Source organism: Mesoplodon densirostris, chromosome 10 (genome assembly GCF_025265405.1).
Source record: "Mesoplodon densirostris isolate mMesDen1 chromosome 10, mMesDen1 primary haplotype, whole genome shotgun sequence".
NCBI lineage: Eukaryota > Metazoa > Chordata > Mammalia > Artiodactyla > Ziphiidae > Mesoplodon > Mesoplodon densirostris.
Window position 1 is genome coordinate 103034110 of NC_082670.1, and position 12032 is coordinate 103046141.

At 52.4% G+C, this 12032-nt stretch overlaps 1 protein-coding gene across 1 annotated transcript; it reads right to left on the bottom strand.

Moving 5' to 3' along the window:
* Positions 1-572: 572 nt before the first annotated feature.
* On the bottom strand, positions 573-4326 carry PRRT3 (proline rich transmembrane protein 3). Its single transcript, XM_060109887.1, has 3 exons — positions 3309-4326; positions 2942-3097; positions 573-2332 (listed from the first exon to the last, which is right to left on the bottom strand). The coding sequence occupies exons 1-3, from the start codon at positions 4324-4326 to the stop codon at positions 573-575; spliced, it is 2934 nt and encodes a 977-aa protein (XP_059965870.1).
* Between the last annotated feature and the right edge of the window lie 7706 nt (positions 4327-12032).

A 12032-nucleotide genomic window follows, 5' to 3' on the forward strand; every position in this document is an offset into this window, starting at 1 on the left:
TGTGAAAAGCTGAAGACAGTGTACAGCAGATAGATGTTCCATGAAATATTGATAGCCATTATTTCTAGAGCCTCCAAGGGTTGAGGGTCCTTTCCTTTGGAAGTCCTCCCCTCCGCAATAAACACAGGACTTGGAATCACTGGGGATGGGCGTCTCCTCTAAACAGGATCCTGGCATGGCCGGAGGGAGGCTTGAGCCAAGTCCTAAGGGTTTATTTCTTTGGCACAAAGACGACAGTCTGGACAGTCAAGCCTCATCTTCACACTGGAGAGTCTGGATGGGATGCTAGGGCACCTGGACCCTGTTCCCCATTCCCAAATACGTGCATGTCCACCCTGTATTCCGCGTAAGTCATGGCCTCTGTGCAAAATACCCGCTGAAAAATAGAGAGATTTAAAAAAACAAAAATCTGGGGGTGGGGGTGGGTTCGTGTCCGGCTGTCTCCGGAGGCTGCAATCAGTTGGGGCCCAGGAATACTCCCGGAATGTTTTTCAAATGCTCAGCATCCCAGAAGGTCATGCCGCGGTAGGGTCATCGAGGGCGGGGCCCTGGTCCTGAGTTTCTGGACCCCCTCAGAGCTCGATGGTGTCACTGGAGGCGCTGCGGGAGTCCCCGGGCTTGCAGCGAGCCTGGATCCCATTCTGGGGCTCCCCGGGCCGGGCGGGACCCGGGGCAGGAGCTGGGGCCGACAGTAGCTGCACTGTGCTGGGCAGCTCATCCAGGGGCAGACTGTCCATTGACGACAGCCCGTGGCGCCAGGGGTTCCAGCTGATCTTGAGCGAGCCCCGTGAGAAGCTGTCCACGGAGCTGCCGGAAGGCGCCCCCTCAGGCCCATCCACTACATGTGGTGGGACCGGGCCGCGCACGCGCACGTCGCTGAGCGACCGGCTGCGGCCGCGGAGGAGCGAAGAACCTGCGCCGTCTAGCTCGGCGTCGGGGTGGCTGCCCCGGCGCGGCCGCAGCGCGCCCCCGGGCGGCGGGGAGGCCAGGCCACGGAGGCCGCAGCGCTGGAAGATGCTGTCTCGCACCAAGTGCTCTCGGAAGAGCGCGGCGTCGATGCTGCGGCTCAGGTTGATGGGTGATGGCGGCCGCAGGTCCAGCTCGCTCATCGATGGCGCCGGCCCCATGCTGCTGCGGGACAGTCCCGGGCCGCCCAGGGGACCGCGGCCCAGCGACGCAGCCGAACCCCAGGCGCCTGAACAGGGCGTGGCTGGAGGCCCACCCTCCGCCGGGTTGCGGATGAGGCTCTTGCTAATGTCCAGGGTACCTGCGCCGACGCTGCTGGGCCCCGCGTAGCAGTTGTTGGGCCTCTCGGGCACCTCGCTCTTGCTGGAGGGCGCAGGGCACGCCAGGCGCAGCAGCTTAGCCCAGCAGGCGTGCTCTGTGGGCGGCCTGGGCCGCGCGGCGGCCAGAGCGGCCAGCGCCAGGGTGAGCGCCCACGTCAGCTCCAGCAGGCGCAGCCAGAAGTGGACGCCCCACCAGGCCCACGAGAAGTGGCCCACCCGGCCGGGGCCCGGGTACAGCCAGAGCGCGGCCGCCAGCTGCAAGCCACTGGCCAGAAGCCCCAGCGCGCCCGCCACGGCCAGCAGCCTCGGGCCCGGGCTGGCATCCCAGCCCCTCGGCCCTTCCAGCAGGCGGCGACGGCACAGGCAGAGCGTACCCAGAGCCACGGACGCGCCCCAGGCGCACGATAAGCCCTGAGCCAGGAGGTTGAGCGCAGGCCTCGCCGACAGCAGGTCTGTGGCGAGCAGCCCCAAGCCGTGCGCCAACGCCAGCGCTCCCAGGAGGAGCGGGTTCTGCAACTGCTGTGGAAGCCCCGCGCCCAGGCCGAGCAGGGTCAGGGCCGCCAGCGCGGTGAGTAGCAAGGGAAAGGGCAGATTGTAGAGCACCAGGCCGGCGCGTAAACCCAGTCGTGCCTGCGAGCCATAGGGGTCGGTGAGCATGTAGGCGGACCGCAGCCCCGACGCCACCAGCACCAGCACCGCTGCCACCAGTGCCAACCGGGGCCCCGCAGGGGCGGCTGCCAGCGAGGCCAGTGCCAACAACGCAGGCAGCAGGAAGAGCACCCCGACCCCGTAGACGTGCAGCTCCCAGGAAAAGCTCAGCACCCGCCGCAGGGGACCCCAGCGCAGGGGGGGTGAGGTGGCGTTGGCTGGGGGGCTGGAGGCTGGGACTGATGCCACGGAGCTGGCGGAGGGCTCCGGAGGGGGTGGCTGGCCCAGGGCACGCTGCGTGGTGACCCGAATGAGGCCCCGGCGTGACGTCGAGGGGGCCTGGACAGGGGGCGCTGGGGGATGGCTTTGGGGGCGCCCCGGCCACTCCTCGGCTTCATCTGCAACAATAACAATATTAAAATAGCCCTTTGAAAAGTACTTTTGATTTTCCATCATCCTCCGGTGTGGTGAGCAAGTTACTTAACTTTTCTAAGCACATCTGTAAAATGGGGATGGTAACAGCACCCCTCCTCACTGGGTTGTGGTGAGGATTAAATGTTTAGCACAGTCCCCAACACCCAATAAGTGTTAAATGGATGTGACCTATCATTTTAATTAACATTCCAGCAGCTCTCAACGGGGACTTCATATTAGAATCACCTGGAGATCAACTCAGTCAGAATTCCTTGTGCTGGGGCCTGGGCACTGGAATTTTTTAAAAGCTCCTCTGGTGAACTGTGGGAGTTGGAGAATCACTGCACTAAATATACCCCATGTATACTTAAGAATTTATATTTAAGAATTTTCTAGCCCCCAAAGTGCAAATGACTTCTCCCAGAGTACCCAGTGAGTAGTAGTTTATTATCCTAAGTTGTTTGAAGTTGTTGGCCATTTCCTTTAAGGAGATGTTTGTCACCATTCACTCCCCACCCCTTGCATATATACCTCACACAAGTTCTTAGGTGTTAGAGTACCCGATCTCCCCAACCCCTGAGCCATGCCCTCACCTGGCTGCAGGGCTCCCACAGGGCTCTCTGTTCCGTTTGTAGTTGGGCCAGGGTCCGAAGGGCCAGGGATGAGGGACTTGGGGGTACCTGGGGCCTCCACTGCTCCTCTCACCCGCTGGGGGGAGATGGGGTCTGCTCCATTCATTGCTGCTATCTCTGAAATAACAAAAGCAGTCATTGCTTTGCCTGACCCTTCAGCGTTCCCCAAAATCTAATCCCCCAGGAGGGAGGCACAATCACCCTCATTTGCCAGAATGAGGAAAGCAGGACCCAGAGGGACCAGAGGTCACACAGAAACTGGGGCATCGAGCTGCCCTAGAACACAGCCCGTCCCAGCCCTGTTCAGCACCCTCACTTTGATACTCACCTGGCTTGGGCTGCCCATTAGGAGTCTCTGAGGCTGGGAGACCTGAGGGCTGGGGTCCTGATGAGCCCCTAACATCAGGGAGGTCAGTCTGTGTGGGTGAGGGACTTGGAATACTGACTTCCCAGGTCTCCCCACCTCCAGCCTTCTCGGGGAGCTCCATGGGCAGCTCCTCAGCAGGAGGAAGGCTTCTGGCCAATGCCAGGTCTGGCTGGGACCCAGGCTCCTGAGAGGATGCCACCTCAGCTGGTGATACTGAGCCAACGTCAGGGGCTGCTGGATCCTGCTGAGTGGAGAGGGGGCCTTGAGCTGCCTGCTGGAAGTCCTCCTCACTCCCACCCTGTTCTTTCAGCCCTGGCCTCATGATAGTGCCTGGGTGTGGCGTAAGAGTGTGGGGAGGGCCCTTGTGGTGCCAGGGGGATGTCTCTGAGACCCCGATCTTGGCTTTGGCCACAAGACCCTCATCTCTAGGTGGCCGCTGTCCCACTTGGCTTCCAGGCCGCCCTGGGGTGGGAGGAACCGTGGCTAGCCCGAGTTGGAGTCTGGGAGTTGTGGGGATGAAAGTGAGATGGGGGGTGCCCACTGGATAGGGGGCTGGTGCTTCTTGCTCCATAGACTCCTGTGATTCAGGAGGTCCTGTCCAGCCCTGAAAGATTGGCCCTTGAGCCACCTGGAGGTCATCAGTTACTGGGAGTCCTTCTCTCTGCACCCCATGGGATGCTTTAGGTCCATGCAGGGCTGGGCCAAGGGAGTCTGTGGGCCTCTCAGGCATCTCCTCGGCAGGGACCTGGGGGACATTGGAGTCCCAGGGGCTCTCGTCTCTGGGCTTCTCCCAGAAGAAGTCAAAGGCCTGGGGCTCTGTGCCAACAGGGCCCTTGGGGTGGGCTCCTGGGATCAAGTGTGGTTCCAAGTCCTCAAGTGGCCTGGGAAGGCCCTGGCCCAGGGCAGATCCAGCCCCCAGGGACAGCAGCAGCAACAGCAGCAGGAGGCCATACACACAGCCCCAGGGGCTGGGAGCCATGGTCCGCTCTGATGCCTGGGCCTGGAGCCCTCAGCTTCCAATCTTCACGGGATGAGCCTAAAAAAAGGAGAGGGGGATGGCATGAGATGGGTCTCCCATGGCTGCCCCAAGGAAGCTGGTGGGAAAGAAAGGAAGAATCCTCCTCCTCTACCTGCCCCTTCCTCTTCAACCTCTTCATGCTGCCCAGAGTGACCTTTTAAAACTGCATCTCTGGTCATGCCACTTGCCCTAAATCAAAACCTTCAATGGCTCCCCATCGCCCTCAGGAGAGAATATAAGCTCCTCTCCTGGCCTTCCAAGGCCACACCAGGATGCTCACCTCACCCTCAACACCCGCGGAACTGCCTGACGGCCCATGCCTTTGCTGCTGCTCTTCCCTCAGGCTGGAATGCCCTCTCCCTTCTCCCTTCTCCTTCACTTGCTGAAATCCTATTCTTTTTTTTTAATCCTATTCTTGAGGGCCCAGGTCAAATATCAGAGAGGTGGAGAGGGAGAGAAATACACCCGTGCCTTTGAGGAGGGACCTGGGTTTCAATCCCAGTTTCACCATTTCCTGGGTGCGTTACTTTTCCCCTCTGCATCATGGTTTTCCCATCAGTAAAATGGGTATAATAATAGTACCTAACTCAAAGGGGCTCTTATAAGACATAACAAAACACAGGATGGGCCAGGCCCATAATTGGAGCTTAATAAGCATTAGAGCCCTTTTACTTTTCCTTTTTTCCAGAAAGCTTTCTTTCCCACCAGCCCCCTTAACTATGTCAACAAATAATTGGAGGACATACTATGTGCCAAACCTTGGGGATAAAGCAGTGAACAAGATTGACAAGATACCTGCCCTCATGGAGCTGGTGTTGTAGGTAAGAGACAATGAATAATTTGAAATAAGGTGAGCTATGGAGAACGTAAAACAGGGTTAAGAGATAGAAGGAGGGGGGGCTACTTTACACAGGAGTGCTAGAAAGGCCACTCAGGTGATATTTCAGCTAAATGCTGAATGGGAAGAAGGAGTCAGCCATTTGATGATATCCAGAAAAAGCATCTGGAGGAGGGAACAGAAAGTGCAGAGGCCCTTCAGCAGGAATGAGGAGCACAGCAGATGCAGGAGAAAGCAGCAGAGGGAGATGAAATCAGGAAGGTAGGCCTTTCTCAAAAGCCACGAAAAGGCACCTGCATTTTATTCTAAGTGTCCCAGGAAGCCAATGGAGAGGTTAAGCATGGGAGTCATGAGATCTGAGAAGTGTTTTAAAAGGGGGAGAGAGGCCAGTGCAGAAATCCAGGTAGGATAGGATGGTGGCTTGTTTCAGCTTGAGTATTTCTTTCCCTGACACTCTCTCCACCCCTTCCTGTCACACCAGTCACATAGTATAATAATCTCCTCTCTCCCCCACCCTCCTGGGGCTTCTCAAGGGCTGCTGTCTGCGTCTTTTATTTCTTGTCTCCAGCCACTGCATATGCCTGGCCCAGGTGGATATTCCCTTATGGTGCCGCTTCCTGAGAGTCCCTAATGGAGCCGGGAGGCAAGACGGGACCCCACGGCCAGGAGAGGGGGACCAGGAGAGGGGGCCAGCGCCTGTGAGAGCCAGTGCCCCGGTGTGTTTAGGGGCAGAGGCCCTGTTCCCTTCCTTTCTGGGAAACAGTAGTGCTCAAAGATCCTTGGTGGCTCACAGACACCTTGAGAAGCCGCAGAAAACTCCAGGTGGTCTCCCCAGGGAAGTGTCCAGGTTCACCAAAGCTTGTGGGTAATTTTAGGGGGAATCAAAGACCCCTTAAACCCATTCCCCAGTCTGCCTCATTAGTTCGTTTATCAAACATTCACTGAGCTCACGCTCTGCGCCTGGCCCAGGCTAGGTGCTGGGGACCCAAAGAGAAGCCTCAGTTCCAGTGTGGGGAGTGGTGGTGAGCTGAGGGGGAAGGACTGGAAGGCCACTAACACAGGCACTGGTTAATAATAGTGCTCCTGTGTTGAGCTCTTACCCACTTCGGCTCCTGTGCTAAGCTTAGCTGCTTGTCCTCGATTTTATCCACCCCTCCCTAAACAAGCTGGTGTGGGTATACCCATTTCATAGGGGAAGCAAGCAAGGTTCAGAGAGGTTGAGCAACTCGCCCAAGGTCACAGAGACTGCAAATGGCCACACTAGGGGCTGTGAAACCCGCATTGGCTCATTTTACACGGGGGGTCCGGAAAGCTTTGCAGGGGAGGAGACAGCAGAGGCGGGCCCTTAGTGCTAAGCATCTACCATCTGCTCACCACCCGCGGTCCGAGAGATGCAGTCGTCACTGGATGGGGAGGGGGCTGCACAGTCCTGGTTTCCTGCTGCTGAAGAGACTTTTTTTGGGAGGGGGCTGTTCTCCCTCCCTCAGGGACTGGGAAGAGGCCGGCCTGGGGGCAAGGCGAGGGCCGCCGCAGGGCAGCCTCCAGGAGCTGGTCCATCTCGAGTTACCTCTCCTTTTCCTCCATCTCCTCTCCCCTGGCTCCGCGCCTTCCCGCAGTGTCCTGGGTGGGGGGTGCACGCTGGTGCAGGCCCTGCCGCTCGCACCTGAGAGGGGGGATGCAGGCCATGCTCCCTGCCTGGGCCCCGCCATCACCCCCTCCCTAGTCCAGCTCCTCACCTGGGCGCCGAGCTGGCAGCCCCCGCGTTCACCTTGCGCGCGTCCCTGAAGCCGCTTGCCGCGCCGCATCCTCCGAGATGCTCAGACTTGGCTAACAGAGCCCGGCGCTGCCGATGACGGAGCCCGCCCACAGGAGCGCCATCCCCGCTTAACCCTTTCCCCTTAGGGGTGGATTCTTCTCCCAGTCCTGACCACCCCTCTCTGAGAGATTCTCAGGGCTAAGAAGGGAACTGAGGTCACCTCCGAGGGATGTAGAAATCACTTCCGCCGCGTCCCCGAAAAAGGGGCAGCCAACCTCTGTTTGCATACCTCCTGGGACGGGGAGCTCACTTCCTTAATGTCTCTAGACCTATATCCTTATAGGGCTACATACATACTACATACGCACCTACAGGTAAATCCTACCTACAGCTTGATGTGTATCCTTCAGCTTTTTCAAGGCACAGCCATATATACTTTTTAAATAGAAAAGAGATCATGCTGTACATGTCGTTCTGTAACTTGCCTTTTTCCCCTTCACTTTGCAATATATCCTGGCACATTTTCCATGTACATTTCTACAGATCCATCTCATTTCTTGTATTCAGTGTTGAGAACTGCAGCATATGATCAGCCTGTCATTTTTATTTATCTGGTTCATGAGGTTGGACATGTAGATTGTTTCTAGCCTTTTGCTAGCAGGAATCATGAGGCACGGACCTCCTCGCATAGACATCTTTGTGCACATGCACTAGTGTACCTGTCGGATAATTTCCTCCCCGAGGCATGGTTAGGTCAGTGGGTCTGCACATTTTCAGGTCTGTCTGTCAAAATGCTCCAGGTCCCTCTTTGGACAGCTCCTGATTACTAAATCTCCACCATTAGGCTCAATGCATTAAGAGGAATCCACACAAGGAATACATGTGGTCATTAAATATGTAGAATCTTTAATGGCATGGAGACATGTCCAGAGTAGGTTGTTGTTTATTTATTTAAATTTCAGTCATTTGAATTATAAAAGTAATATGTGCTGATTGTCCCAATTCAAGCAACATAGAAATGTTCAAAGAACACATGAACTGTCTTATCCTTGGTCTCTCCAACTCTGCCCCCCAGATATACCCATTGTTAATACCATTCTGTTTTCTTTGCATCATATAAAATATATATGTGCATGCATTTCTACAAAAATGGGATCATACTATGCCCATTATTCTATAACTTTGTTTTGCCTTAAGCAGATATATGTTGGAAGCATTTCAAAGGCAATACATACTCGCTCCACCCTTTCTTTCAATTAGCTGCCCAGTATTGTATGTTGTGGATGTACCGTTAGTTTCGCAAATATTCCCAGTATTTCCCTACTGATAAGTAATCAGGTGGTTGACAGCTTTTTTTTTCCTCCTAGAAACAATACTGCAGTAAGCATCCTTACACGCTAATATATACATCATTAATGCTGATACTCTAAATTCTCTCAGATAAGTATTTGTGTGATCCCATTTTTGTTAATATCTGTCAATCAATCAATCATCTATCCTATCCCTAAATATTAGAAGGTAAATAGTGGGTGATGTGATTTTTATCTAATTTTGCTTTTCTGTTTACCAATGTTTAATACAATCATGTATTTCTTTTGTGATCAGAGATAAGAATGATAAATATCATTTTAAAAAGAAAGAAAGATCCTTCCTAGGTTTGAGCTGAAATCTCTCTCCCAGTGTTTTCCTACCTGCGTCTCTCACAGAAGAGCAATACTCAGCCATTAGTTGTGTCTGACATGTTGCAGTTTGAAGGGTGTTCAGTCCCTTGTAGCCGATCAACGGTGGAGCCCGAATCCAGCTTTTCTGACTCTGGGAGAGGGTTCAGGCTTTTCCCATTTCACCATATCATCTGACCAGCTTTACTGTTTTTCTTGTGGGAACCCCTTCAGGATTGTAAAGTCATCTCTCATTTCTCTAGAATTTTCTCCTTCCAGGCCAAATGCTCCCAGTTCTTTTAGTCTTTTCTCGAAGGACAGGGTTCTGGGATTTCACCATTGTGACATCTCTCCTCTGTTTCCTTTTTACCGGGTCAATGATGTCCTCTTTAAAGTATAACTCTTGGAACTGAACCCAGTTGAGAATAAAGCTGAACTTTCACCTCCCCTTTCCTACATTCTACTCCTCTATTAATATGACCTCACCCTAAAGTAATGTTTCTGGCAGCCACATCACTTTATTGCCCAATATTGACTAGGTCTTCCTCATCTCGTTGTGTGCATTTGGTCTCTTGACCCTCACTGTAGGATGCTACTTTATTTGTTGTTTATTTTATCTTGTTAGATCTAGCCAGTTGTTCTGATCTTGTGGGAAGTTATCTAGATCCTGATTCTATATGTCATAGATACTTGGCATTTTTTGGCATTGTCCAAGATCTCTCTTCCTGACAGTATCCTAATTTCCTTTGAGGGACCTCTGTCTTTTCCCCTGTGGGCAGTCTTGGTGGGAGGACAGTTCTAGGGGCCACTACAGAAGCTGTGGGGTCCAGGTCCCTCTTCTCAGTGCCTCCTGTGAACTCTCTAATGAGTCTCCTTAGAGATGTCGAGATTCCCTCAGCAGGCTTGGAGCTGGCTTGGTTCCCTTCCTCAGTTTCCCCCGAGGAGGGCAGGGTGTGTGTGCGTGGACCACCCATTCATGCCCCTGCAGAGTCTCACCGCCTTGAGAGTGCCCATCCCCCCAATCCAGGCAGGATCCTTTGGCTGCTCCCTGGATACCTCTTTGGAGCCAGGAGCCCCAATCCCATTGTGTTTCCAAACCATGGATTGGTAGGGCTTTTGAGATCACACACAAAGGCAAGGGATATTATGATCCCTTTAGCCAGAGGCCAAGATGAAAGCTGATCCAATGGAAAGAGGAGACTGACTGGGGGTGGAGGTGAATGTAAGTGGGGAGCATGGGGTGCCGGGTGTAGGTGGGGAGTGTCCTGACTCTCAGAGGAGCTCCTAGCACCATTCTGGAGACTCTGGGACAGCGAGAATGGGCAGGGGACGCTTCCAAGCTTGTGGGGGATGGTCAGTAGCTCTGTTTACCAAGTGCTTAGTCTGCCAGGAGCTGTGCCACACACCGTACATGCATTATCCTTTTTAACTCCTGACAGCAACCCTATATATTATTATGCTCTCTATATTACAGCCAGCAAGTCCAAGCTCAGAGAGGTGCAGTAATTTGTCCAAGGACACACAGCAAATAAGAAGCCAAACCATAAGAGCCAGTGATCTTAAGAGCGATGACACCATCCTGCCCCTCTGGAGGCATCTCAGAGAGAGAAGCGGAGATGAAAAACCCAGGCCTTCCAGGTGGCTCAAACTGTGCTAAGAGTTGGAGTCTGAAAATAGGCCTCCAACTGGGATCTCTGTTGAAAGGACAGCAAACCACCAGCGTTGGGAGTTGTTGGGAGCTCCTACCCTAGAATACCTGGGAAGCTCCCAAGGAAAGGGAGAGAGAAGGAAAAGGCAAAGGTGAGTGACAGCAATGATGAAGTCTCCTGCTTAGACAGGACAGTTGGCTGGCATTTGTGTTCTGGCTGGTAGCTCTGGAGGGCAGGAGCAGAGGGACAAAAGGCAGCACCGGGGTTGGGGGGTGGCGGGCGCGGTGGGGCGTGGGCGAGATGCTGTCGCCTGGAGGACATTCTTTGTGTTCTGCCCGCTGTACTATCTCTGAGGGCAGGAACAATTATACCCTTTCACTCAACTGGCCAAATTAAGCCTCAAGGGTTCCTGCAGTCTTAACTCATTTCTTCTCAGATTTTAGCCTCCACAGATACCAACTAAACGAACCCAGTCTTTTAAAAAAACATATTTTTTTGTTGTTAATAAGTCTGATTATCCAGTACACACTTTAAAATCAACTGTTCCTTATTTCATTCCCTCTCACTCCCAATTCCCTTCAACTCTTTCTGGTTATTTCTGATTATTCCTTCTGGTTTTTATATGTATTTTCTAAGCGTCAGATTTATACTGCTAATGTTAATTTTTTTTTTCAGTTTTAGATTCTACCTATTGACTACTACAAAGGAACGTGAAGGTTTAGCTCTCGTACTGCCTTCCACGTTTTTCTGCGCTGCTTTTGTTTATATCGTAAGTCTGCATTTACAATACGAGAACCACGAAACAAATTATTCAGGCTGAGTCAGGAGTGTACTGTGATTATAATTCCTTTGCTAGATCTTCTGTTTTTCCTGGGGTAAGTGTTGCTTGGTTTTTTACTTGCTTAATTTTCTACGCATCTATCACTAATTCATCTATCTATCGTTAATTCCCCTTAATCTTTCCTTGAAGCGAAAAATAATCTAAAGATTTGGTTTCCCATCCAGATAAGAATACTTTCAAAAAGACTCACAGACTTCTGTAACAAATACGTGGTTTCTTCAACAAATAAACAGCTTGAAAAAAAGCACGGGGAGGGGAAAATGTTATAAAAGAGACTTAAGAGACATAGCAGTCAAATGCCACGTGTGGGCCTTGTTGGGATCCTCATCCAAACAAACCAACTGCACAGAGGCGTTTTAAGATACCTGGGGGTAGTCTGAACATTGATTGGTCCTTAGCATAGACTAAAGAATAAACATGTTTGGACTAGGTGAATAATGGCGTAGTGGGTCGTGTTTTAAAAATTCCTTATCTGTTAGAGCTACTTACTAAAATATTTATGTGTGAAATGATATCGTATCTAAGATTTACTTTTAAAACACTCCAGGCAAAAAAGCGGGTTTGGAAGATACATGAAATACTGGCAGAATGTTGAGAATTATTCATTATCAGTGGAGGGAGATGGGTACGTCCTTATACTATCGTCTCCACTCTTGTGTATGGTTGAAATTTTCCATAATAAGAACTTTTAAACGAAAAAGAAATTCACAAAGAAATGGAAGAAAGGAAAAGATTGCACAGGGTTGGCTATGCATTTTGTGAGCTGGTTGCTCACAAAAATAAATTTAATAAAACATTTTATGTATTGGGTACTAGCCCACTTTGGAGGGGCAGGGATACAGAACTCAGGTTTCTGAAGCCCACTGACCTTCCCAGGCTGCCCCAGAGCCCGGGAGATGGGGAGGTGGGACCAGGGTGAGAGCAG